Genomic DNA, 27,813 nt, shown 5'->3' with positions numbered 1-27,813 from the left:
ATTAGACAAATGAATGTTAATAGTGCCTATAATTGTTTCAGGCAAGTAAAAAACTTCTTAATGATTTTTCCTTTTTAGACCTTGCATCGAAGTGGGAGTTTCATCAATTCTCTATTACAGCTGGAAGAACTGGGATTTCGTAGTGGAGCACCCATGATTAAAAAAATAGCTTTTATTGCTTGGAAGAGTTTAATAGATAATTTTGCTTTAAATCCAGGTAAGTAATATTTTAAGATTGATTTTTGTTATGAGTTTTATTTAAGATGAAAAAGCTTTTATGGTTTTTTTTTTTTTGGACTTCATTGAGTATTTTAGGGGAATAAATTTGTAGCTAACAATAGAATTTGTAAAGGCCAGGCATTATTGAAAATCACAGGTATAAAATTTACACTATTTGAAAAACTGAACAAAGTGACACGCCATTTGTGGTTTTCTTAGTACAGTCCAGCACTTTTTTGAGCACTTATGTACTTCTCAGTAATCATAATAGACCTCAGATGGTAAGTATTAACACTTTAGAACAATTAAGTGTTATCAGAAGTCACACAGCCAGTAGACTACAGCAAACAGCTGTGATTGCTGTGTAATACAAGTGTGACAGAGGAACTTTTTTTCAGGACCTTTAAGAATAGCACCTAATGGTGGGTTAACATTAATATATAGGAGTGATTCCTTTTGATGTTTCTTACCCTTATCTTTTTGTTGTCCATTGGAAGTGTTTAATATATGTATGAGAAAGTATTTTGCCCATAAGTGAGAAGTATGAGTCTACCTACTTAACTGTAGTTAATCTTAGATATAATTGATAGTTTATAAGATATGTTAAGTAATGTTGATTTCATCCTGTTTTCCCTTGCAAAGACCATTAGTAATCCTTCTTTCCTTTTAAAATGTGTTTCATAATTATTTGCATTAACTACAACTACTTTTATTGAAAATATTGGGAGGCATATATTTTAATTGGAAATGTCACCTTTGTTGATAAGCTCTCAGTGTGAGGTATTGTATTGTTGGGGATTAAATCTACTGAAATTATAGATCTTTGAGTTAAAGAATAAAATGGGAGTGACTTAAAGAAGATCAATAAAATGCTATCTGATTTGAAATAGGTCAAGATCTAGAGAGTCTGACTGATACTGTGTATTCATGAATTCATTAAGGCATCAGATGCTTGTTGTCATTGTCAATATGCCTTTGTTGCACCCTATAGGAAGGAGGGAAGGCAGAAGGGGCAAAAATAAACTTCCCAGAGAGTCAACAATCTGTAAACAACGTTTCAGAAATTCCACATACACTTCTGCTTAAATCTCACTGGGACAGTAGCTAAATGGGAGACTAGATAAAGTAGTTTAAAAGTAGACACCTAATTCTAAATGAATGTGAATATTTAGATTTCCAAAGTCTCATGGCACCAACAGTTAAAATGTTTGATGAAAGAAATAACTAGTAGATTTTTTGAGATTTCCCTAGTGGTCTAGGGATTAAGACTTTGCCTTCCAATGTAGGAGATGCAGGTTTGATCCCTGGCGGGGAGCTAAGATGCCACATGCCTCGTGGCCAAAAAAAAAAAAAACCCAAACATAGAAGCAGTGTTGTAAAAAAAAAAAAAAATTCAATAAAAACTAGTAAATTTTTTAAATGACAGCCTTTTTTGAGGTAAAAAATGTGCTCTATTTTGTGATCTATAAAATGGGGATGATGAGAACACTCAAGCAGTTAGAGTTACTGAACATTTTAGCATTTAGACTGGGCAATTTGTTGTGAAGAACTGCCCTGTGTGTCAGTGGGAGTTCAGCAGCATTCCTGGATGCAGCCCACTAGATACTGTAGCTCTCTATCCCCACCTCCCAGTTGTAACAACCAAAAATACTGCAGACATTGCTGAATGGTGGGAAAATCAGCCCTGGCAGAGGGTATCTAATAAATATTACTTTTTTTTTTTTTTTTTAATAAGTCTTATTAAGTATTGTGACCTAACTGTACTAGAGTTTGTCAGCATGAAAATTTTGGGGAGAACAGGAGTAGCTACTGAATTAAATTTTTTTTTAATTCTCTTGCTAAAGTAAAAGACTATTGCATGCTGTCATTCTTAAAATTTAATCTTTAGCTCTTCAGTGTTTTTACTTGGGTGCTTATTTTCTTTTCTTTCAAGAAATACTGTGTAGTGCAAAAAGACTGAAGTTGTTGATGCAACCTTTGAGTTCTATTCATGTGAGAACAGAAACTCTAGCGCTGACAAAACTAGAAGTCTGGTGGTATTTGTTGATGAGACTAGGACCTCATCTTCCTGCTAATTTTGAACAGGTAACATTACAGTGTTGATTATGATACTTGATGTGTGTTTTTTTTAATAGTATGTCCTTACAATCTTACCAATCTAACTTTCAGTGCTTAGCAGACCAGCGGACCATGTTATATATAATTTATGTTTTTCACCCTGACACAGAACTTGAGGTCATTTTCCTTAAAGGATATTCTCCCGTTGTCTGAAATGGACCTCTACAACCTTTTTAATCAAAACACATGTCTTTTCTTATTCTAGAGGCATTATGAAAGATTTTTTAAAGGAATTGCATATGACTTGGAATATAATTGAGGATAGAGTCAGCATTACTGAAATAGAAATCATGTGCTACACTGGGTAGATGATACAAAGTTGGAGTAATTCTAATTTTAAAATCTCTTTCTAGGCTGTGTAGTGATAACCAATCATTTAATACCCTTGTAGCTTTTCATTGTTACACATGAAATTACTCCTTTAGATTTTGATATCCTTGCTGGCTGAACTGAAGTTATTTTGTCTAAGTACAAAAGGGTAGCTCTGATAACTACTCTTATTTATTTTAATTAATTTATATTTTAATAATTTTTATTTTTGGCTGTGCTGGATTTTTGTTGCTTTCCATGGGCTTTCTCTAGTTGCAACAAGTGGGGGCTACTCTTTGGTGCGTGGACTTTGCATTGCAGAGGCCTCTCGTTGCAGAACACAGGCTCTAGACTAGTTAGTTGCAGTTCATGGGCTCTAGGTAGTTGCAGCTCATGGGCTCTAGAGCCACAGGGGCAGTAATTGTGGTACATGGGCTCAGTTACTCCACAGTATGTGGAATCTTCCTGGACCAAGGATTGAACCCATGTCCCCTTCTTTGGGGACAGATTCTTATCCACTCTGCCACCATAAAAGTCCTTAATTTATTTTTTATTAAAATGTAGTTGATTTACATGTATTAGTTTCTGGTGTACAGCAAACTGATTTAGTTACATACGTATTTTTCATATTTTCCATTATTACAGGATACTGAATATATTTCCCTGTGCACTACAGTAGGACCATGTAGTGTTTAGCCATCCTACATTTAAGAGTTTGCATCTGCTAACCACGTTCCCTGTCCAGTCCTCCCCCACCTGCCCTCCCCCTTGGCAACCACGAGTGTTCTCTGTGTCTGTGAGTCTGTTTTGAAAATAAGTTCATTTGTGTCATTTTAATTCCACATATAGGTGATACCATGTGGTATTTGTCTCTTTTTGACTTATTTCAGTTGATATGATAATCTGTTGGTCCATCCATGTTGCTGCAGATGCTACTATATTTCTTTATTTTATGACTGAGTAGTAGTCTGTTGTATACATGTTTTTTAATGCATTCATCTGTTGATGGACATTTACCTTGCTTCCATGTCCTAGCTATTTATTACACATAGTGCTGCTGTGAACATAGGGGTGCATGTGTATTTTCAAAGTATAGAGTTTTGTCCAGATAGGTGCCCAGAAATGGAGTTACTGAATCAGATGGCAACTCTATTTTTAGTTATTTGAGGAAACTTCATAGTGTTTTCTATAGTGGCTGTACAATTTACATTCCCACCAACATTGTAGGAGGGTTTCCTTTTCTCCACACCCTCCAACATTTGTTATTTGTAGAGTTTTTAATGATGGCCATTCTGACTAATGTGAGATGGTATCTCCTTATAGTTTTGATTTGCACTTCTCTAATACAATTAATGAAATTGAGCATCTTTTCATGGGCCTATAGACATGGAAAAGTGTCTGTTTAGGTCTTCTGTCCATTTCGATTGGGTTTTCATTACTGAGTTGTGTGGGCTGTTCATACATTTTGGAAATTAAACCTTTGTTGATTACATCACTTGCAGATATTTTCTCCCAGTTGGTAAATTGTCTTTTCATTTTGTTATGCCTTCCTTTACTATACTGAGGCTTTACTGTACTGAGTACGTTTAATTAGGTCCCATCTGGGTGTTTGTTTTTTTTCTGCTTTTATTTCTGTTGCCTTGGGAGACTCACCTAAGAAAACATTACTATAATTTATGTCAGCAAGTATTTTGCCTATGTTACTTTCTAGGAATTTTATGGTGTCCTGTCTTATATTTAAGTATTTAAGCCACATTGAATTTATTTTTGTGTATGGTGAAAGGGAGTGTTCTACTTCATTGATGTACATGCAGCTGTCCAACATTCCCAACAGCACTTGCTAAACAGACTGTCTTTTCACCATTGTATATTCTTACTTTTCTTTGTCAAAGATTGATTGACCACAGGGTTTATTTTTGGGCTGTCTATTCTGTTCCATTGATCCATATATCTGTTCCTGTGCCAGTTATCATTGCTGTTTTGATTACTGTAGCTTTGTAGTAGTCTGGGAAGGCTATACTCCTGTGTTATTCTTTCTCCTCAGGATTGCTTTGGCAATTCTGGGATGGTTCCATATGGCTAATTTAATAGCAATCCCATTAAGTTGCTTTGGGTAGTATGGCTATTTTAACAATATTCTTTCAGTGCAAGAGCATGGGATATCTTCTGATTTCTTTTTTTTTTTTTTTTGTCTTTATAATTTTTAATTATTTTTGGCTGTATTGGTTCTTCATTACTTTGCTCGGCCTTTCTCTAGTTTTGAGGAGCGGTGGCTACTCTTTGTTGCGGTGCACGGGCTTCTCATTGCGATGGTTGCAGAGCACAGACTGGCGTGGGACTCGGTAGTTGGAGCACTTGAGCTCTAGAGCACAGGCTCAGTAATTGTGCATGGACCTTCCCATTTCTTTAAATCATCTTCAGTTTCCTTTATTAATGTTGAGGAACATTAATAAATGTTCCTCATGCTAAGTTCTCAGCATGTAAGAATTTTACTTCCTTGATCAAGGGTATTCCTAAGTATTTTTTATGATTTTAAAAGGGATTTTTTACTTTCTGTTTCTGATGATATTACTGTACAGAAGTGTAACAGATTGCTGTATGTTAACCTGGAATTGTGCATACCTTGCTGAATTCGTTTATCATTTCTTCCTCAAGTATACTTGGGTTTTTTTAGCAAGTTCTTTTTAAATGCTTAATTGCTTACTATATCGAAGTTTTTAAATTTGCTTAAGCATGAACTGATTAAAATTGGGCATTGATTGTCAGCATGCAAGGATCATAATTTTTCCAAATTCTACCATTATTAGTTCCTAGTTGGCTACATGTGCTCAGTCATCTATGACTCTTTTTGACCCCATGGACTGTAACTCTCCAGGCTCTTCTGTCCATGTGTTGCCATTTCCTTTTCCAGGGGATCTTCCTGACCGAGGGATTGAACCCCCATCTCTTGCTTCTCCTTCATTGCCAGGAGGATTCTTTACCACTGCACCACCTGGGATGCCCTCCTTGTAGGCTAATCTTACCCAATTGTCCCATCCATTCCTTGGTATAATCTACTTACTGGCTAGATTTGACAGGTCTTGGAATAATCTTAGAAATGAGCTTGAAGTTGTCTTAGTTCATATTTTTTAAGGTGTTTTTTTAAAAAGCTTAAAATGGTCTTATCTGCCAGTAATATTAAAACTCATGTATATGTTATTTGTAAAAGCTCTTTACATGTATAATTTTCCATCTGGAATGTAGAGCTGAAATTTATAAATAATATATATTTAGGGCAAATAAAATTATAATACGATTTTTCACTTTTCCAGATTTCAGTTACTACCTTGTGCATCAAGGCTGATAAAATTTCAGCATACCAAGACAATTGATACTGCTTCTTAAGGAAATTTAACTGTATTTTGTAAGACTTTTTAAAAAAATGACATTTATGCAGTTTACAGATACAGTTCCCTCTGTCTCTTTTTTTCTTAATCCCAATAGGTTTGTGTGCCTCTGATTCAAAGCACAATAAGCATTGATTCTAATGTTTCACCTCAGGGGAGTTCATCTCGTGTAGCTACTACTCCAGGTTTAAACCCTATGACCCCAGTACACAAAGGTAAGAGGTAGACCTACTTGTTGCTGGTTTTTTTCCTGTATTTTTTTAAGACTTTGAATCAAGTTTTTGTTCCATGTAATTTACATAAAATTAATCACATAATTTTGGCTCTCATGTCACAAAATTGTTTTGATTGTTTTCTGTATGTGTTAGGACTTCCCTGGTGACTCAGGTGGTGAAGAATCCAGTTACTGTCTACTGCTGTCGTTGCATTAGTATAGTTGGATAAGATCAACTTTTTCCCATGATATTATGTGAAGTGCATTAGATCCTTAGGTTTGTTTAGAATCTTAGAGTTATTATTAAAAGTAGCAGGTCTATTCTGAGTCAAATTTTATATTTTTAGAAATGCCTGCATATTACTATTTTAAGGTATAGGTAAATGCCTGAGATTTATTTTCATTTAAATGGTGTATGACGCTCACCTTTTGTGTGTGTGTGTGTATAAGACTCTAATTTTGTTCTTCTTAACTTGGTATGTTTAGTTTTGTTCTGGGGCTGTGGCTTCCTTGACCAGGGATCGAACCTGCACTCTGCTAGGGTACAGAGTCTATAATCAATTGGACCACTGGGGAAGTCCTTAGTAAGATTAGTATTAGTAACTCTGATATGGGCTTTAAACAAAAACTCTTCAACTTTTATTTGAGAAACAAATTATTTAGTCTTAAAGGTACATTGCATTGAAATGAAGTAAACAAAATATATTTGTGTAACTAATCATACATAACTTAGCTGTTTTTGTTTTTTGAAGGTGCTTCTCCATATGGAACTCCCGTAACCCCTCGGATGAACTTGAATTCAAATTTTGGAATGGCCACAATCCCCTCTATACAACTTTTGGGGCTTGAAATGTTGCTTCATTTTTTGTTGGGTCCAGAAGTTGTGAGTTTTGCTAAGCAAAACAAACTTATACTGAGCCTAGGTATTTAATTTTTAAAAAATAATTTCAATTATTAAAACAATTCAGAACACTGTAAATTGGGGTGAAGAAATTTTATGTCTTGATACAAAACATAGCAGACCACCTAACATTTTATATTGGGAAATTTATTTCATAAAGCTTTGGTTTTGAATAACTGTCTTTTTTTTTCTCTTTTAGAGCCACTTGAACATCCATTAATCAGCAGCTCTTCTTTTTTTTCCAAACACTCAAATACACTTATCACTGCTGTTCATGATAGCTTTGTTGCAGTTGGAAAAGATGCTTCTGGTGAATATTTAAGAGATTTTTATTGCTGAAACCCGTGTTTAAAAAGAAACTAGTAAATATTTATATGGTGCCACTTGCTTCTAGATTGTTCTGCAGGAGCTTTATATGTAATTCATTTAATCCTAACAGTAACCTTATGTGTTAGTCCATTTTGCAGATAAGGGATTGTGTTATACAGAGAAGTAAGTAATTTGTGCCTGATTACGTAGTAAGTGATAGAGCTGTGATTAATACCTTGGCTTTGTGATTTTAGTATCTATACCTAAACCTCCTGTGTTCTAAAGCCTATCAAATAATGACGACACATTTCAAAAATAAGGTAGTTTGCTATTTAACTTGCTGAAAGATTTTTTCTAGTGGCGTTCAGATATCCATCTGAATCTTGGTTTTTCCTCGTATCAAAAATAAAAAGTGTTCAATAACAGAAAATATGATTGATAGAAAAAATTACCCAGAGTGTGTTAGTCCATTTGAAAACATCTTTTTCTAAACAGAAATGAGATGATGGTATATTATAAACTGAGTTAAAAGGTTGACTGTTACAAGGAGAATTATATTTCAAAGCTTTGCTCAGTTTATTTCTGTAGTATAAGCATAAAAGGGGGAGCCTTTGTAGTTATATCTACTTCATTCTAAAGTACCTTTTATTTTGTTTGGCAGATGTAGTTATCAATGCTATTTGGAAGGAGTTAATTAGCTTGGTGAAGTCAGTTATTGAATCAGGTAAGCACTGTAATGATTAAGACTTTTATAGCAGTCAGTGAATTGTTTGGCTTTCATATATAAACTTTATTTTAAAATCACTTTAAGTATTGTATCTTCTAGACTTCTATTTAATCAAATCACTTTAAAAAATTACTTTTTAATAGCTCTGAGTATATATTTTTACTCCTGAATTTACTGTATTTTCACCCCTAAAGATACATCTTTAAAACTATAACCCTTCTTGTGCTTTTGGATAGGTAACAAAAAAGAGAGACCAGGTTCTGAAGTTTTGACCCTTTTATTAAAATCTTTGGAAAGCATAGTGAATTCAGAAGTATTTCCTGTATTGAAAACACTGGTAAGTATAATACCTGTCTGCTGGAATTCTAAAACCATACTCTGAAATTGAATTTTATTTTGAAGGTACTAGCACAGATCAAGATTTGGGAAGATGTTTTATATCAAGTATTTATCAGAAATTTAGCCCTGAAATAAATGCTGTCCCATTGGTTTTGGAGTCATTTGAAACCTTAATAAAGTAAATGATGACAGTGGCAACTCCAAAAATCTTCCAGTGTGATGAGAAAAAGCATAGGCTGTACAGAGAAAATGGGATAAGAAGCGTGAAACTTGAACTGAAGAAACTCAGATGAACACTAATTTTATAACAAGATTGCTGAGCTCCACTAATTGTTTCTTTGTACATTTGAAAAAATACCTAGTAATAATCTTGTAGAGCTTTTGCATTTTAACTGTGACCTATATAGTAGAGAAAAGAAAAAGCAAATTGGGAATACTTTTTGTAATAGTTTCCCCAAATAATCTGCAGATGGAACAAATCATACCCTTACATAAACTTTGAGTCTGTTTCCTTTATGTGCCATGACAGCAATATCTGCTGTGACTGTAGGGGATAGTGGTTAATAGCTAGGCTGTAGTATGAGGTTGAACCTCAGCCTAACTATTGACTAAGTGACACTTTACCTACTCTCTTGCCTTTCTTCTGTAAAGAAGAGATGTAGTAGTAGTTCATAATTAAATGAGTTGATAAATGCAGAGCACTGTGGGCTGGAGCAAAATAAATGTGTCTACAAATGCATAATTATCATTAGTTTCAGTTCAAAATGAGAGTATGTGAAACCATTTTCACTATTTTTGTCTTGTCACTATGTTATATACTTCAGGTTAATACTTGTGTAATAATACACTTGGATGGCAGTTAGATAGGCTCTGTCGCATTTGAGAGATGTGTCTTAGATCCAGCTTTTAGTTAGAAGTCCTTTGAATATTGGCTTCTGGCACTAGTGAGTACGTAAATGATTGCAGAATTTCTTTTTGTAGTATAAAAAATAGTCTCTAGGACCATTAGTTTTTTAAAAGTTTGAATAAGCTTTGCATATTCATTTATCAGTTAAGAATATGTCTATGTAGACTGAAAATTGTTTCACAGTCAGGTGAAGAAAGTTCAAAGTATCTCATGGTATAATATCAATAATGTCATAAAAGAATAGATACATCACAGCCAGCCCAGGAAGTTATGTTCTCTGTGTACTTTATATGGAAAGTTAGGTCTAAAAAAACTCCAGACTGACAGCATTGGTTATTCCTGGAGGTAAGAAAGGATCTTTTTATTTTATGTTTTGTATTTCTGTATTTGAATGTTTTAAGCTAATGAGAATGTGTTTACATTAATGAGTGAACATTACTTATAGTAAATTGTTAAAACTATAGTTAATACTCATGACTAATATACAGTAAAACCTTTTGTCTTTCTTAGGTTCTCATGGAAATTACAATTAAAGGACTTCCTCAGAAAGTATTAGGTTCTCCAGCATATCAGGTTGCTAATATGGATATTCTTAATGCAAGTATCTTAGATGTAATGATATGATTAAATTAGCTAATTTTAAAAATCCGTGTTTTTTTAAGTTAGAGAAACTTAGCTTGCAAAGTTCAAAGAGAATTGAATTTGAATATGCTGATTATATTAAAGGAAAAAAATCATAGACAAAGTACAGGTGTGCCTCAGAGATAATTACAAGTTCAGTTCCAGACCACTGCTAATACCAGAATAAAGCAAGTCGCATGAAATTTTTGGTTACCTAGTGTATGTAAAAGTTATATTTACACTATATTATAGTCTATTAAGTGTAAGTAAATAGCATTATGTCTTTAAAAAACAATGTACATACCTTAATTTAAAAGTACTTCATTGCTCAAATTGCTACTTAACCATTTGAGCCTTCAGTGAGTCATAATTTTTTACTGCTTGGGGGTTTCGCCTCTGTATTGATGGCTGCTGACTGATCAGAATGATGGTTGCTGAAGGTTGGGGTGGCCATGGCAGTTTCTTAAGACAGCAGTGATGTTTTCTGTGATTGATTCTTTCATAAATGATTTCTCTGTAGCATATAATGCTGTTGGATAGTGTTTTACCCACAGTAGAACTTCTTTCAGAATTGGAGCTAGTCCTGTCAAATCTTGATGCTGCTTTATCAATTAAGTTTATCCTGTTGTCATTTCATCAATCTTCACAACATCTTCACGAGGAGTAGATTCCGTCTTAAGAAACCACTTTGCTCATCCTTAAGGAGCAACTCCACATCTGTTTACGTTTTATGATAAAATTGCAGCAATTGAATCACGTTTTCAGGCTCCACTCCTAATTCTAGTTCTTTGCTATTTCTACCACATCCATAGTTAGTTCCACTGGTCTTGACTTTAAGCATGCCTTCACTATTAAGTTTAATCATTTCTAGCTTTTGGTTGAAAGTAAGAGATGTGCAGCTCCTTTCACTTCAATGTTTAGAGGCCATTTTAGCATTGTTAATTAGTCTAAATTCAATGTGTGTCTCAGGTAATGCGGAGGTCAGAAGAGAGGAAGGGAGACAAAATAATAGCTGGTCCATCGAGCAGTCAGGAAACATACTAAGTTTGAAAAATCGTGAGAATTACCCAAAATGTGACACAGTAAACAAATACTGTTAGAAAAAGGGTTCCAGTAGACTTGTTCAAAACACGGTTTCCACAAACCTTCAATGTGTAAAATATACCGTATCTTCAAGGCCCAATACAATGAAGTATGCGTGTGAGGAATTAAATAATGGCATATTGATGGAACTATTTTCCTGTATTAAAGTGTTCTAGAATAAAAAGTTTCTCTTTGCTTTTATGTAAATGTAGTTTTGGTTACTGTTACAAGTTTTAGAAGCTTCCTAACACCGGCTTAGTTATAGTGAAATATATTTAATATCTGCTGGATGGTAGGTATTGTTGATCCAGCAAGTTTTAACTTGCTTAATACAACGTCAGTGTATATCTGGAATCTCTTAATAGTCTTTAATTGTTTGACTAGATGGAACAGCTATAATTAAATATAAAGAACTTGATTTTTGTGTGTAGTTTATGAAAGTACATTTGCTATCATTTTTGTTGTATCCTAAGTAATTTCAAAATTCCTCACCCTTAAAAGGGTCATATTTCACATAATTGTAGAAAACAAGTGTAACAAGAGGAGTGTACTGTTGGTAACAAGAAGATTGATTGCCGTCTCCCATCTTTCTTCAGGGAACCCCTGCTTTGTTCTTAATTCAGTTAATTTTCAATAATAATCTATTGGAATGTGGTGTGGAAGATGAAAGGTAATTTTAAACAAACTATTTATTTTGGAAAATTTGTTATGAATATTCTTTTGAGTTACAGACTATTATACATTTTTTAAAAATTAAAGTTGAGATTCATTTTTGGGGGTAACTTTGCTATAATTAATTTATTTTTACAGAAAGTACAGGTAACGCATAGTTCAAAATTTTTTTCCATCAGGTTTTTTCTCAACCTGGAAACACTTGTTGGCTGTGTTCTTTCTGGTCCAACCTCACCACTAGCTTTCAGTGACTCTGTCTTAAATGTTATTAATCAAAATGCAAAGCAGCTGGACAACAAGGAGCATCTCTGGAGAATGTGGAGTATTATAGTCACCCCATTAACAGAATTGATTAATCAGGTATGATACAAGTCAGCTGCATGTTTTCTGTCATTTAATACCTTGCCTTTTTTTTTTTTCTTTGTTATATTAGCACATGAGTATATGAATGGAAATTTGTATTTGAATGGAAGGTATTACATATTTTGCCTGTGGGATTGGTTAATTTTCTATTCTTTAAATTACTTGATTTCTTTTCATTGTGTTTCTGCGTTATTCAAAAAAGTATAACTTAGTCCATTTTCTCTTATGATTAGAAAGCCAGAAGGCTCACGTGATAGATATGGATTTCCATGTTTATATCTTGGATTCTTTCACTTATACTATGGGGAATAATATGGACGTCTTGACTTAATTATATATTCTTAGATTTCCATGGTCAAATCATGTTGGTGATTACCTCAAAGCCATATAGTAGTTCCTAAACCTTTAATTGTCGAGTTGACTGACCTTTACATTTAAATACTTAAAAAAGTGATAGTAAAAAAAAAAAAAGCTCTAGCCAGGGAAAAAAAAAAAGTGATAGTATTGGCAAGGTATGGAGCTCAAGTTCTGTCACTATTAATAGTTCATTAGCAGCTTTATTAATCTTTAAATGGAATTATTCTTTGTGAAATAGTCTGTTATAACTTACAAAATGGAGTGAGGACTCTGAAGAATTATGTGATTAGACAGTAGCCCTTATTTTAGCTACTTGAGCCAACACTCCATTAAACATATTCCTTTGGAAGAACAAAGTTTATGGTCCTAAATGGTTTCCTACTGTTTGAGGTCTGCTAAAGGCCATTTTTATAAGTCCTTGCTTGAGTCTTACTTTCTGTGTATAGTAAAAGATTCTGGAATCACCTCTGGGATTCTTTTTTAGGACTAAAAACACAGTATATTGTTTCCCAGGGTTGCTTAAGAGATTACCACGAACTGGTGGCTTAAATCAACAGGAATTTATTTTTTAAAGCTCTTGGGGCCAGAATTTCAATAGTAAGATGTTGGCAGATTTGGTTTCTTCTGGAGCTCTAAAAGAGTGTGTGTTCCATGCTTCTCTTAGCTTCCAGCAATTGTTGATGTTGTGAATCCATCACACCAGTCTCAGCCTGTCTTCACATGGCGTGCTTCCAAGTATCTTCTATTAAACTTCCTCTTTTATAAGGACGCCAGTTATTGGATTAGAGCATGCCTTAAGTCATCATGACTTCCTTATTGCATGGTTATATCTGCAAGGACCCTAATTTCAAAGATTACAGAGGTTAGGAGTTCACCATCTGTTTAACATCTCAACATTGGGGAACACAATTCTTACTACATGTGGTAAGATGTCACTCTTTAGGACTAGAATTAGATGGCGATTTGTCTAACTTCATTATTTTTCTTTTTTCAGACCAATGAAGTGAATCAAGGTGATGCCTTAGAACATAATTTCAGTGCTATCTATGGTGCACTGATTTTGCCAATAAACCATATTTTTCCAGCACAAAAAATTCCAGTGGTAAGGCACATTTTTACTTGAGGAATTTGCAGTTTTTAAATACTATGTTACTCTTTGTAATGAACTTCTGTAAGACTTTTTTATGACTTAAAATCAGCTTAGGAGAAAGGAAAGTGGTGGAGAGAGTGAAGTTCCTCTTGACCTTTGTTAATTGCTGGTATTGTGGCATTATTACAGTTCTTCAGTTAGAGCTCTGTGAAAGTGGGGAACTTATTACCCTGTGCTAGTCTCTTCTGACACCTTAAGTGTTATTGTGTTTTTAATATGTTAAAGATGTATTCTGTTAAGTTATTTGATATGTAGATACACATTTTCTAATTTTTTTTTTATTATTATTAGGTCACCATGAAGACCTTACTTAAAACTTGGTCAGAATTATATAGAGCATTTGCTCGCTGTGCAGCTTTGGTGGCAACTGCAGAAGAGAATTTATGCTGTGAGGAACTTTCTTCCAAGATAATGTCCAGTTTGGAAGATGAAGGCCTTTCAGTGAGTTTATTCTGATACTGACCTTTTTTCCATTTAAAGGATTCTTTTCAAGTAAATAGAGATAATGTTTGTGAACTATCATTAACTAATGCTTTTAGTTTATAAGTAATGAAGTTAAGGTATAAAACAGGTAACAGCTTTGTGAGACAACTTTGTGTCATTGGACTCTAAGGTCCATGTATCAGGACCACTTGATAGTGATGTGCTTTTACTCTGGTGTGCCTTTGCCACTCTAGATGAACAGTACAAGGACTTTGCCATCCTAGATCTTGCTTTTTCATACCTGTTAGCTTTTTTTTTTTAATCTTTTAATTAAAATATAATTGCTCTACAATGTAGTGTTGGTTTCTGTCACACGTCAATGTGAATCAGCCATAGGTATACATAGGTCTCTTCCCTCTTGAACCTCCCTCCACCTCCCATGCATCTTAAGTTGTTACTGAGCCCTGGTTTGAGTTTCTTGAGTCATTCAACAAATTCCCACTGGCTGTGTAATTTACATATGGTAGTGTATATGTTGGGCTTCCCAGGTGGTGCTAGTGTTAAAGAACCTGCTTCCTAGTACATGTAATGTAAGAAATGTGATTTGATTCCTGGGTCAGGAAGATCCCTGGGAGGAGGACATGGCATCCCACTCCAGTATTCTTGCCTGAAAAATCCCATGGACAGAGCCTGGCAGGCTCAACTGTTCATAGGGAGTTGCAAAGAGTTGCACACAACTAAAGCAACTTAGTAGTTTTCATGTTATTCTGTCCATTCATCCCACATTCTCCTTCCCCACACCCTTGTCCATAAATCTGTTCTCTACATCTGCATCTCCATCACTGCCCTGCAAATAGGTTCATCAGTACCATCTTTCTAGATTCCATATATATGCACTGATGTACGAGATTTGTTTTTCTGTTTCTAACTTACTTCACTCTGTATAATAGGCTCTAGGTTCATCCACCTCATTAGAACTGACTCAAATATGTTCCTTTTTATGGCTGAGTAGTATTCCATTGTATTTATGTACCACAGCTTCTTTATCCATTCGTCTATGAACATCTAGTTTGCTTCTATTTCCTAGCTGTTGTAAATAGTGCTGCAGTGAGAACATTGGGTTACATGTTTTTTTCAGTTTTGGTTTCCTCAGGGTATATGCCTAGTAGTGGGATTGCTGGGGCATATGGTAGTTCTATTCCTAGTTTTTTGTTTTTGTTTAATTGGATGATAATTATAATATTGTGATGGTTTTTGCTGTACATCAACATTAATTGGCCATACATGTGGCCCACCCCCCCCATTCTGAGCCCTCCCCCACCTCCCTCCCCACCCTATCCCTCTGGGTTGTCCCTGAGCACCAGCTTTGGGTGCCCTGCTTCATGCATCGAACTCGCACAGGCCATCTGTTTTACATATGGTAGTGTATATATTTCAGCATTACTCTCTCAAATCATCCTATCATTGCCTTCTGCCAAGTCCAAAAGTCTCTTCTTTACATCTGTGTTGTCTTTGCTGCCATGAAAGTAAAATTGTCAATACTGTCTTTCTAAATTTTATATATATGCGTTAATATACAATATTTTTCTTGCTCTTTCTGACTTACTTCACTCTGTATAGTAGGCTCCAGGTTCATCCATCTCATTAGAACAGATTCAAATGCGTTCCTTTTTATAACTGAATAATACTCCATTGTGTCTGTGTACCACAACTTTCTTATCCATTCATCTGCCAAAGGACTCTAGGTTGCTCTTTCAGTTCTGGTTTCCTCAGAATATATGCCCAGCAGTATAACATTGCTCGGTCGTACGGCAGTTCTGTTCCCAGATTTTTAAGGAATCTCCATACTGTTTTCCACAGTGGCTGTACCAGTTTGCATTTGAACCAACAGGGTAAGAGGGTTCCCTGTTCTCCACACCCTCTCCAGCATTTATTGTTTGTAGACTTTTCTGATGATGGCGGTTCTGACCTGTGTGCAGTGATGTCTCATTGTGGTTTTGATTTGCATTTCTCTAATCATGAGTGATGTTGAGCATCTTTTCATGTATTTATTAGCCATTTGTATGTCTTTGAAAAAATGTCTGTTTAGGTCTTTTGCCCACTTTCTGATTGGGTTCATTTTTTTGGTATTGAGCTGCTTGTGTATTTTGGAGATTAATTATTTGCCAGTTGTATATGCTGTTATTTTCTCCCATTCTGAGGACTGTCTTTTTACCTTGCTTAAAGTTTTCCTGCAAAAGCTTTTAAGTTAGTTCCCATTTGTTTATTTTTGTTTTTATTTCTGTTTCTCTGGGAGGTGGGTCATAGAAGATCTTGCTGTGAGTTATGTCATCGAGTGTTCTGCCTTTGTTTTCCCTTAAGAGTTTTACAGTTTCTGGTGTTACATTTAGGTCTTTAATCCATTTTGCATTTATTTTTGTGTGGTGTTAGAAAATGTTCTCGTTTCATTCTTTTACATGTAGTTGATCAGATTTCCCAGCACCACTTGTTGAAGAGATTGTCTTTTCTCCATTGTACATTTTTGCCGCCTCTGTCAAAGGTACGGTGTCCATGTATGGGTTTATCTCCAGACTTTCTATTTTGTTCCATTGATCTATATTTCTGTCTTTGTGCCAGTACTATACTATAGCTTTGTAGTATAGTATAGTCTGAAGTCAGGAAGGTTGATTCCTCCAGCTCCATTCTTCTTCCTAGAGGATTGCTTTGGATATTTGGGGTCTTTTGTGTCTCCATGTAAATTGTGAAATTTTTTTGTTCAAAAAAAAAATTGAATCTATAGATTGCTTTGGGTAGTATATTCATTTTCACTATATTGATTCTTCCAGTCTTAAGAAGATGGTATATTTCTCCATCTGTTTGTGTCATCTTTGATTTCTTTCATCGGTGTCTTACAGTTTTCTGTATACAGGTTTTTTGTTTCTTTAAGTTAATTTATTCCTAAGTATTTTATTCTTTTTGTTGCAGTGGTGAATGGTGTTGTTTCCATAATTTCTTTTTCTGATTTTTCATTGTAAGCATATAGGGATGCAAGGGATTTCTGTGTATTAATTTTATATCCTGTGACTACTATATTTGTTGATGAGCTCGAGTAATTTTCTGGTGGCATCTTTAGGGTTTTCTATATATAAGATCTTGTCATCTGCAAATAGAGTTTACTACTACTTTTACAATCTGAATGCCTTTTATTTCTTCTCTGATTGCTGTGGCTAGGACTTCCAAAACTGTTGAATGGTAGTGGTGAGAGTGGGCACCCTTCTCTTGTTCCTGATTTTAGAGTAAAAGCCTTCCTTTTTGTCACCATTGAGGATAATGCTTGCTGTGAGTTTGTCATATCTGGCTTTTATTATGTTCTGGAGTTTTTATCATAAATAGGTTTTAATTTTGTCAAAGGCTTTCTCTGCATGTATAGAAATAATCACATGGTTTTTATCTTTCAATTTGTTAATATGGTGTATCACATTGATTTTGCAAATATTGAAGAATCCTTGTATCCCTGGAATAAAGCCTGCTTGATCATGATGTATGATCGTTTTAATATGTTGTTGGTTTCTGTTTGCTTGAATTTTGTTGATTTTTGCATCTGTTTATCAGTGATACCAACCTGTAGTTTTCTCTTTTTTGTGTGGCATCTTCATCTGGGTTGTGGTATCAGGGTGATGGTGGCCTCATAGAATGAGTTTGGGAGTTTTCCTTCCTCTGCAATTTTCTGGAAGAGTTTGAGTAGGATAGGTGTTAGCTCTTCTCTAAATTTTTGGTAGAATTAACCTGTGAAGCCATCTGGTCCTGGGCTTTTGTTTGTTGGAAGTCTGTTTGTTCCTGGTTCAGTTTTGGAAGGTTACACTTTTCTAAGAATTTGTCCATTTCTTCCAAGTTGTCCATTTATGGGCATACAGTTGCTCATAGTAGTGTCTTAATGTTCTTTTGTATTTCTGTGTTGTAATTTCTCCATTTTCATTTCTAATTTTATTGATTTGAGACTTTTCCCTTTTTGTCTTGATGAGTATGGCTAATGGTTTATCTATTTTATTGTCTCAAAGATCCAGCTTTTAGTTTTATTGATCTTTGCTATAGTCTCCATTTTTTTTCCCATTTATTCCTGCTCTGAATTTTGTGATTTCTTTTCCTTCTACTAACTGGGTTTTTTTTTTGTTGTTGTTGTTATTGTTCTTTTTCTAGTTGCTTTTAGTGTAAGGTTAGGTTGTTGATTTGATGTTTCTCTAGTTTCCTGAGGTAGCCTTGTATTGAGATGAACTTCCCGCTTAACACTTTCACTGAATCCCATAGGTTTTGGATTGTTGTGTTTTCATTATCATTTGTTTCTATGCATATTTTGATTTCCTTAGTGATCCTTATTAAGAAGTGTGTTATTTAGCCTCCATATGTTTGTGTTTTTTACATTTTTTCCCCCTGTAGTTGATAATCTAATCTTACAGCATTGTGATCAGAAAAAATGCTTGAAATGATTTCAATTCTTAGAAATTTACCAGGGCTTGATTTGTGGTCCAGGACGTGGCCTTTCCTGGAGGATATTCCTTGTGCAGTTGAGAAAAAGTATGTACCACAGCTTCTTTATCCATTCATCTGTGGACATCTAGTTTGCTTCTTTGTACTAGATAATGTAAATAGTGCTACAGTAAACATTGGGGTTCAGTTCAGTCCCTCAGTCGTGTCTGACTCTTGCGACTCCATGGACTGCAGCACACCAGGCCTCCCTGTCCATCACCAGCTCCTGGAGTTTACTCAAACTCATGTCCATTGAATTGGTGATGCCATCCAACCATCTCCTCCTCTGTCATCCCCTTCTCCCTCCTTGAATCTTTCCCAACATCAGGGTCTTTTCAGATGAGTCAGTTCTTTGCATCAGGTGGCCAAAGTATTGGAGTTTCAGCTTCAGCATCAGTCCTTCCAATGAATATTCAGGCCTGATTTCCTTTAGGATGGACTGTTGGATCTCCTTGCTGTCCAAGGGACTCTCAAGAGTCTTGTCCAACACCACAGTTCAAAAGCATCAATTCTTTGGCGCTCAACTTGCTTTATAGTCCAATTCTCACAACACTGGGGTAGATGGGTCTTTTTCAGTTTTGGTTTCCTCAGCGTATATTGACGAGTAGTGAGTTTGCTGGGTAATAATGATGGTTTTATTCTTAGTTTTTTAAGGAGTCACCACATTGTCTTCTATAGTGTCTGTATCAATCTACAGTCCCGCCAGCAGTGTAACAAGCTTCCCTTTTCACTACACCCTCTCCAGCATTTGTTTGTGGAGTTTTTGGCAATGGCCATTCTGACTCATGGAGGTGACACCTCATGGTAGTTTTGATTTTCATTTCTCTAATAATGAGCAGTGTTGAAGATCTTTTCACTGTGTTTATTAGCCATCCATATGTTTTCTTTGGAGAAATGTCTGTTTAGGTCTTTTCCCCACTTTTTGATTGGTTTTTTCTGGTGTTGAGTTGTATGAGCTGGTTGTATACTTTGGAAATTCTTTGTCAGTTGTTTCATTTGCTATTACTTTCACCCATTCTGAGTGTTGTCTTTTCACCTTGTTTATAGTTTCCTTTGCTGTGCAAAAGCTTTTAAGTTTAATTAGGTCTCCCTTGTTTATTTTTGCTTTTATTTCCATTACTTTGGGAGGTGGGTCATAGAGGATCTTGCTGTGATTTGTGTCTTACAGTGTTCTGCCTATGTTTTCCTATATGAGTTTTTTTTAAAGTCTGTCCTTTGGAAGTTTGTGGTCTTAAAAATGTAGGTTCCTATTCACACCTTTCCCTTACTCTATAAAAAGAATAACTGCTGTCAGCAGTTTGATATGTATCATTCTAGAATAAACCAATAAGTTACATATTTATATGCACATATATATATGAATACAGTGTTCTTCCCAGTTGAAATTTATTGTATTTATTACTCTGAAGCATGCATTTTTTTTATTTGAAAAGATTTCTAGTCCTTGATAGTGGTTACCCTGCTGAGAAGAGTAGAGATAGTTAAAATGTGTCAGTTCTGATTATGGAATTTTGATAGCATGGTATTTGTCAGAGTGGCTTTAAAAGTGTGCTGTTACTGGCCACAGAGACAGTGAACTTGTTGAATGTTTTTGTGATTTTTAGGGAAAAGCTTGACCCTTGGTTTTTGCCTTTAAATTCTTGTCTTGGATGGACTTACATTTTGTTCTCTTCTGAAGAAGTTTAGAATCTTCCTAAGTTTTATAAAATACCCTGTTGGGATTTTGCTTGGCATTGATTGGTTATATTGCATTCAGAGATTAATTTGGAAAATAATTTATATCTATAACACTGAGTTTTTCTGTTCAGAAATATTTTTTTAGTTCTAAACTTAACCTAGCTTGATTGATTTGGGGGGTTTTGTAGTTGTTTTTCAGCTAGTATAAATGGTCTCTTCCCTGCCTGTACTTGGTTACTACTGGCATATATGAAATCTCTTGTTAATATACATTTCTGTATATTAAACCAATTTTGTGTCCTTGAGAGTCTCTTCTTGGTCACAGTGAAATTCTTTTAAAACATTGTAGATTAGTGTTTTAAGATCTTTGCAGATAACCTTCATTTGTGAGATTGGAGTTCCTCATTTTCCAATGTTTATATTGTAGAAATGATAAACATATACGTGACTAATAACTCCTTGTCAAATATGTAACCAATTAGTTACAATTTTTAGGTTCCAGAAAAATTTTTATCACAGCTCTGAAGTTAAAGATAGGCTCATTTGTTCCATTTTCTGTAAAGTCTTTCATTTTCTATGAGAGTCCCGTGGACTGCAATGAGATCCAGCCAGTCCATCCTAAAGGAGATCAGTCCTGGGTGTTCATTGGAAGGACTAATGCTGAAGCTGAAACTCCAATAATTTGGTCACTTCATGCGAAGAGTTGACTCATTGGAGAAGACCCTGATACTGGGAGGGATTGGGGGCAGGAGGAGAAGGGGACGACAGAGGATGAGATGGCTGGATGGTATCACCGACTCGATGGGCATGAGTTTGAGTAAACTCCGGGAGTTTGTGATGGACAGGGAGGCCTGGCGTGCTGTGATTCATGGGGTCGCAAAGAGTCAGACACGACTGAGCAACTGAACTGACTGACTGACTGATAAAATACACATCTAAGACTATTGTTATTTTTGGTACTGCTGCTGTTTCAAATTCATCATTTGATACTAATTTTGTTATTATCAACTGTTTTTTAAGTTTAGGGTTTTCTTTTTGCCTTTGGAATTTAGACATTTCACCAAGGTTGTGTTTTGAGGCATCTTTTAAAATTGTTCTTGTAAGTACTTGGTAGATCCTTTCAATTTAAGGAGCTGTGCCTTCATCTGAGGGAAGAGTGCTGAGGTCTTAAGGTGTCATCATCTGTGTCTCTTCTTTCTCTGTATCTCTTTGTGTTTAGCTTTATTTCTGGTACTGCTTTCTGGGAGCTTGATATTTCTGTGTCCATCTTTCGGTTTAAATGCTGAAGTGTTTTATAATTTTATTTTTACATTTAATGTTTTTAAGTGAATATGATTTCCTCTTACCTTTGAGGGTATTTTCTTATGTTTCTGTTATTACCTCTTGTTGATTAGTTCTGTTGGTATTTAACACACCTTCTTCATATTTGACAATAAAGGTTATATTGAGCAATATTATTAGCTGGAATGTGTTTCCTAACCCAGGAGAGAATTCCTGTTTATCTGGCTTTGATAACAAATTGTAGTTATAAGGAAGCTTTGCCTTGTAATTGTGATCAAGATGGAAGCATCTAGGTCTTTAATATCTTTTCTGTATGGGTGTGTAGATTGTCATTTGGACTGAACCTTCTTCCATGTGGTATTCATAGGTTAACAGGCAAGGGAGGCTGTCCCTTCCCCTTCTTGGTGCTTAATATCCACTGGGGAAGGTTGTCTTTGTAGACCTGTGAATTCGTCCAGTGAACTGGACAAGTGAACAGTATTGGAGAATAAAGGAAGGGCAAATGTATAGAACTTTAATTTCAGTAGTCTTTCACCCATGTGGTTTTTCTAATAATGATCACATCTTTTTCTCAGAACGCTTCCTTTGTCTTGTTAATCAGTTTCTTCTTTGAAAGCTCACTGGGGGTTTTTTTGTTTTTGTTTTTGTTTTGTTTTGAGATGTTCTTGACTGGTTGTACTGGGATTTCCTTTGTTCTGTTTCATTTGGATCTGAGGAGGGAGATGGAAAGACTATCAGGGAGCTTAGCAACTTTTTTATGTTTGGTTTTTCTGGGTTTAGTGAACACTTCCATTTCAGTATTGAGGGGAAAAAAGGTATAGTATTGAATACTTGGCACACAGCAGATAACTGGAAGATAGTCATGACCATATAGTTAATTGGAAAAGGAAATGGCAACCCACTCAAGTGTTCCTGCCTGGAGAATTCCAGGGGTGGAGGAGCCTGGCAGGTTGCAGTCCATGGGGTCACAAAGAGTTGAACACGACTAAGGACTAACACACACACATATAGTTAATGTATCTTAAATGGCATAAGCTATGGTGTGTGTCACTGTATGTCATACATGGGAGTTAGTGTTATATTTTTTATTCATGCTTACAAGTTTTATAAACCATGCCATTAGTTAAAAAGATTGTAATGTAATACCTAACTCTTCTTTTCCAGAATTTACTGTTCTTGGATAGGATCACTCATATTATTACTGTAATGGTTGATTGTATTGACTTTTCACCATATAATATTAAATATCAACCCAAAACTAAATGTAAGTATTTTATTTGTTCATTCAGTATTTCATAAGCAAGGCTGTCTGAATTGTATCAGGGCAAATCCTAATAGCTTTTCTCACCTCATTTTACCTACATTTAATGTTATATAACCACGTTATTTTGCTAGTTCACATACTTGCTGTCTTTCCCTCCCTCCATGTATCTCTCTCACCCACCCCTACAATGTATAACTCCTTTTTATGATGCAGAAACAAATTTTGTCCTGTTTAGAGATTGCCTAATAATACAGATGATTTTACTTACTCCATCTGGTTACAAGGGATTACCTGGACAAAAAGCTTGAACTTAGTTAAAATGTTCTTATTTGATAGCCTTATCTGAAATAATCATTGAATTGATATTAAATTGCATAGAAAATCATGGCAGTGGTTAATTGGTTATGGTTTTACAGGAAGTTTAAAATGATTCTAAAAGTGTAACAGTTATTACTGTATAAAATTCGGCAATTGAAATCTTAACAAGTCTTATTTTCATAACTATATGCCTTGATTATTTCTAAATTATTTTGTAATATGAGCTGTTTTAATGTACTAATTGGTTCTTTGAAATTATATATTTTCTATCAGTGATTATATATGATCGTACTAAATAGAAAAGAACCTTCTAATAACGAAAAATATATTGTTTAAAGGTTACTTTTCCTGTTTAAAGTGGGAACATACTCAGTTTTCCTTTAATAAGATCTTTCTTTGAATTAGTGTAAAGATTTCTAGAACATAAAATATTTGCAGGGTTTTTTTGCAGTGGAGGTAGTTTTTGGTGCCTTTTTTTTGGTTGTTTCGTTTTTATAGTAATACAGAGAAACTTGTTTGGTAATTAAAGCATCCCAGCCTCAAGTCACAGAAATAGTTTTTTTTCTTTAGTCTTAGTCCCCCTTCAGACTGAGCAATACTTAATCTGATTACCTCTTTGTCAAGAAAATTAAAATTCTCTAAATACCTGAGCTATAGAAAGGTTATATAGCAAATGATATTAGAATATATTTTTTAAGCCCCTGAAGTTTGATAAGGCATAGATGATGATCCCTTTGTTGAAAGTTTTACATGTTTTGTTAACTTCTGAAAAATTAGAATTAACTGAATATCATTTCTATCTATGATCTGTAAACCCAGAATTAGAAATGTTTTTTGTTTTCAACCGTTGTCTTGCAAGAGGTGTTCGTGGCTGTTTAAATTTATTGAAACTAGGGGAGATATCTAAAAACAGCCAGCACAAGCTGAGAGGAAACAAAATTTACAAATAGTTGAAATAAAATTGTTATTATTCATAAATGTGCATCAGGATCACTTTGAGAGTTTTTGATAACTTTTACTTGTAATATTTGTTTTAGAGAAACATTGCAAAAATTAAACAAAGACACTAAATATTTTTTACTAGGATTCCTCAGTTATCAATTGATTATTTGTCTTCTTTTCACCCCCACCCCCTTTTCTATTTTTTATTTCCTAGAACATTTCACAGCACTTGTAAGGCAAGTCTTTGATCTAAAATATTTCCCAATTCTTGTCTTTCATGACCATTAGAAGTGAAGTAAAGACAAGGTTAGATTTTGAAGGTCTCTCAGTTGGGGTTTATCAGTATTTCCTTAATATTAAATTGAGATTTTATTTCTTTATGGGGATGCTACAGAAGTAATTCGGTATTTTCTTATCAGTGCATTATGTCAACAGGCATATAAGTCAGTTTGTCCCACTGTTGATGATGATAACATTTACTATTTGATTAAGATCATATCTGTCAGTTTTACACTATAAAATTCATTAGGAGCCACTTATAATTAATAAATTAATGTTTTGTGGCAAGTACTTTGAGACTTCGTAAATATCTTGTTACTCAGCATACTTATCAGTTTTTCATCCATTGATGCTTCTTGCTTAAAACACTGTTTCCTGAAGTAGTGGATCATATTGTGTCATTTAATTACATTAGTTTGCTTTAATTACCATTAATTCTAAAAGCTGTCACTGTTTAATTTTATCTTAGCACCACAGAGACCTTCAGATTGGTCCAAAAAGAAGAAGGAACCTTTAGGGAAGCTGGCTTCTTTATTTAAACTTATTGTGAGAGTGATCTATTCTTTTCACACACTGAGCCTCAAGGAAGTACATTCTGATACCCTCCTCACTATTGGCAACTCGATCACCAGCATTCTTTCCAGTGTACTTGGACGTATTTCTCTGCCTTCTATGATCCGGAAAATATTTGCAGCTTTAACAAGACCTCTGGCATTATTTTATGAAAACTCAAAGTAAGTATTTTGCCTTGATAGCTCTTAGACTTAAAAATATATAACTAGATATGGGTAGCAAACTGTTGTTGTTGTCATATCAGCTGTGTTGTTAAAGATCTTAATCGTTAAAGTTTACTGGAGAGGATAATATATGAAACTATGCTTTTGTTAAAAAGATACCTCAAATAATAAAATATGAGGTAGAAATTGGAAGTCCCTTAATTTTTCATTCTTAATCCAGCACTCTTTTTACTTTAGTGCATCTTTTTACAGAATTGTTAATGCAAAAATCTTACATGTTAAATATATAATTTATGTGACTTGACATACTACTTAGCAGTTAAGTATATGATACTCACTTAACCTCTCATTATTTTTAATGTCTGCACAGGACTCCATGACGCTTTACCCAATTTCCTGTTGGACATGTTTTCTAGTCTTTTCTCTCATAACTAACAATATCACAGGTCAATATATTTGTACATAAATCATTTGCCACTATTCCTGCAGAACAGGGCCCTAAAATGAAATTATTGGTTCAAAAAGTATGTGCATTTAAATATCTGAATTACTCTCCAGAAGTTTGTTTTATATTACCTTTTGCAGTTGAACCAATGCAAGCAGTATTTAAGAGAAAAACCATGAAAAAATCCCAACTAACGTATTTTAAAGAAGCATTTTGAGAGAATTCATCAGTGTTCTTTATAGCAAGCTTATGTGGTTCAGTCATAATACAGCCTGTTTTTCATAAACACAAAGGAAGCTTTAGGACCAGATTTAATGGAACTTCAAATTCATTAAGTTTTTGAGTCTTTTTTAGTCCTTAAACTTCATCAAAAATATGCTTTTTAAAAAGCATAGAAACAAGTGATTAGTAATAATACTTTGAGGTCTATTCCAGATATTTTTCTTTAACTCCTATGTTAAAAGACAGGTTTGTTTCATGTTTAATGTTTGCAGTTTGACATTTTCTGTTAAGTCTTTGGGCACCTTTTTGTATCACTACGCATCTCAGTTTTTGGCTGCATTACAATGTTTCTAGGTTTGATGTTCTAAAATATAATGGTACTCTGTTTTTCTTCTAGGTTTGATGAAGTTCCTAAAGTGTATAGTTGTATGAACAACAAGGTAAAAATAGATATTGTTCATAAAACATACTTTCATGAAGAAAAATTTTAGAATTTAAATGTCTCCCTTCAGTATAATTCTGCTGATTGTTTAAAAGGGATATCATTATACTTTAATGAACTTTTGATATGAAATGGGTATAATCCAAGGATCATTCACGATTTAATAATATTGCCTTACATTCCTATAACTCAACTACTCCTGTCTCATTCTTTTATGTATGAAGGTAATTGGCTCCAAGGTTAGGCAACTATTAATCTCATAATTTATGTGAAAACAAATTTCTTCTGTTAATGGAAAGTAAACTTGAATTGAAGCTGTTCTATCAATAAAGTAAATTCTTGTCAGCTTATAAAGAGTATTATATATTGAAGGTGATGAGAGCTTTTAAAAAGCCATTTGAGGACTTCCTGGTGGCTCAGTGGTAAAAAGTCTGCCTGCCAATGCAGATCCTGCATCTTGCGGAGCAAATAAGTTTACATGCCACAGCTCCTGAGCCAGTGCTCTAGAGCCCTGGAGCTGCAACTGCTGAGCCTACTTGCTGCAACAGCTGAAGCCTATGTGCCCTAGAGCTCGTGCTCCAAAACAGGGGTCACCCAACGCGAAGCCCGAGCACCACAGCTGAAGAGTGGCCCCCACCCATTCTGTGCAACTGGAGAAAAGCCTGTGCAGCAACAAAGACGAAGCACAGCCAAAAATAACTCAATAAAAATGTTTAAAAAGTCATTTGAGTTTTAAAAATTGAAATGATAACATGCTCTGTGAGTTGTTTAGTATGCTTTGTGCTTTTATTTTTTCTCTTTCAAAAGTAACATTGCGAAGTGTTACCCTAATGAACTTTTTCTTTTTCCTAGTTAGAAAAGCTACTAGGAGAAATTATTGCTTGTCTACATGTCAGCTACACTGGAACTTATGACAATGAACTTCTTGAACAGATCTCGCCATTATTATGCATAATATTTTCACACAAGAATAAACAGATAAGAAAACAAAGTGCTCAGTTCTGGAATGCCACATTTGCTAAAGTGACGATGTTGATTTATCCTGAGGAGTTAAAGTATGCTAACAATAAAACTTTATATAGTTACTCTGTTCTGATTATGTAAATTGACATTTTGGTTTTAACATAAATCCTTATGTAGAATCACTGCAGAGGATTTCCTAGTTAAAATATTCTTATTTGGAGTACATGGTAATTATTAAAATTATTTGACCCTTTGCTTTGGTCCTTAGAATAAACTTAGTTTTAGAAACATAAAAAGCAGTTTCAAATTATGCTTAACAAAAGGAGTTTCCAGCAAGGGGCAGGAAGCTGATGGCTATTAAATCTAGCTGATATGTATTTAATGTGACAGTCTGCTCTTGTTTGAAATTTTATGGTAAAAATTTGGAAAGTTTGAGAAGTTTTTAAAGAATAAAATTCAGAAACTGAAGAGTTTAGTGAAAAATTCTAATATTGTCTGTAAATTTCTCCCTGTTTTATGGATGTAGAATAAGAAACAGTCTTAAGCTGGATGTGTTTTATCCCTTTAAAATTGTAAATGAACTGTTCTTGTTAATGTGCCATCAGTACTACTTAATTCAAAGTATATTTATTTATTTCTTTA

The 27,813-nt window shown here is 34.6% G+C and overlaps 1 protein-coding gene across 6 annotated transcripts in view; it reads left to right on the top strand.

Moving 5' to 3' along the window:
• The window catches only part of RIF1 (replication timing regulatory factor 1), a 59,136-nt gene that overhangs the window by 10,328 nt on the left and 20,995 nt on the right, over nucleotides 1–27,813 (top strand). For 5 of the 6 annotated variants that reach the window (XM_043894238.1, XM_043894237.1, XM_043894233.1 and 2 more), the window contains exons 9-24: nucleotides 79–217; nucleotides 2,153–2,304; nucleotides 6,130–6,247; nucleotides 6,999–7,169; nucleotides 7,347–7,457; nucleotides 8,118–8,180; nucleotides 8,420–8,520; nucleotides 9,940–10,026; nucleotides 11,730–11,803; nucleotides 11,985–12,165; nucleotides 13,520–13,627; nucleotides 13,967–14,116; nucleotides 22,724–22,823; nucleotides 24,832–25,096; nucleotides 26,164–26,206; nucleotides 27,061–27,263. In XM_043894238.1, coding sequence (XP_043750173.1) covers nucleotides 79–217; nucleotides 2,153–2,304; nucleotides 6,130–6,247; nucleotides 6,999–7,169; nucleotides 7,347–7,457; nucleotides 8,118–8,180; nucleotides 8,420–8,520; nucleotides 9,940–10,026; nucleotides 11,730–11,803; nucleotides 11,985–12,165; nucleotides 13,520–13,627; nucleotides 13,967–14,116; nucleotides 22,724–22,823; nucleotides 24,832–25,096; nucleotides 26,164–26,206; nucleotides 27,061–27,263 — 2,066 coding nt within the window. The remainder of the gene's footprint in view (nucleotides 1–78; nucleotides 218–2,152; nucleotides 2,305–6,129; nucleotides 6,248–6,998; nucleotides 7,170–7,346; nucleotides 7,458–8,117; nucleotides 8,181–8,419; nucleotides 8,521–9,939; nucleotides 10,027–11,729; nucleotides 11,804–11,984; nucleotides 12,166–13,519; nucleotides 13,628–13,966; nucleotides 14,117–22,723; nucleotides 22,824–24,831; nucleotides 25,097–26,163; nucleotides 26,207–27,060; nucleotides 27,264–27,813) is intronic. The other variant, XM_043894236.1, reaches the window with a different exon arrangement.

This window comes from Cervus elaphus, chromosome 33 (genome assembly GCF_910594005.1).
Source record: "Cervus elaphus chromosome 33, mCerEla1.1, whole genome shotgun sequence".
NCBI classification, from domain to species: Eukaryota; Metazoa; Chordata; class Mammalia; order Artiodactyla; family Cervidae; genus Cervus; species Cervus elaphus.
Note: the sequence above shows the minus strand (reverse complement) of the source record. Positions and strands in the feature narration are given on the sequence as shown.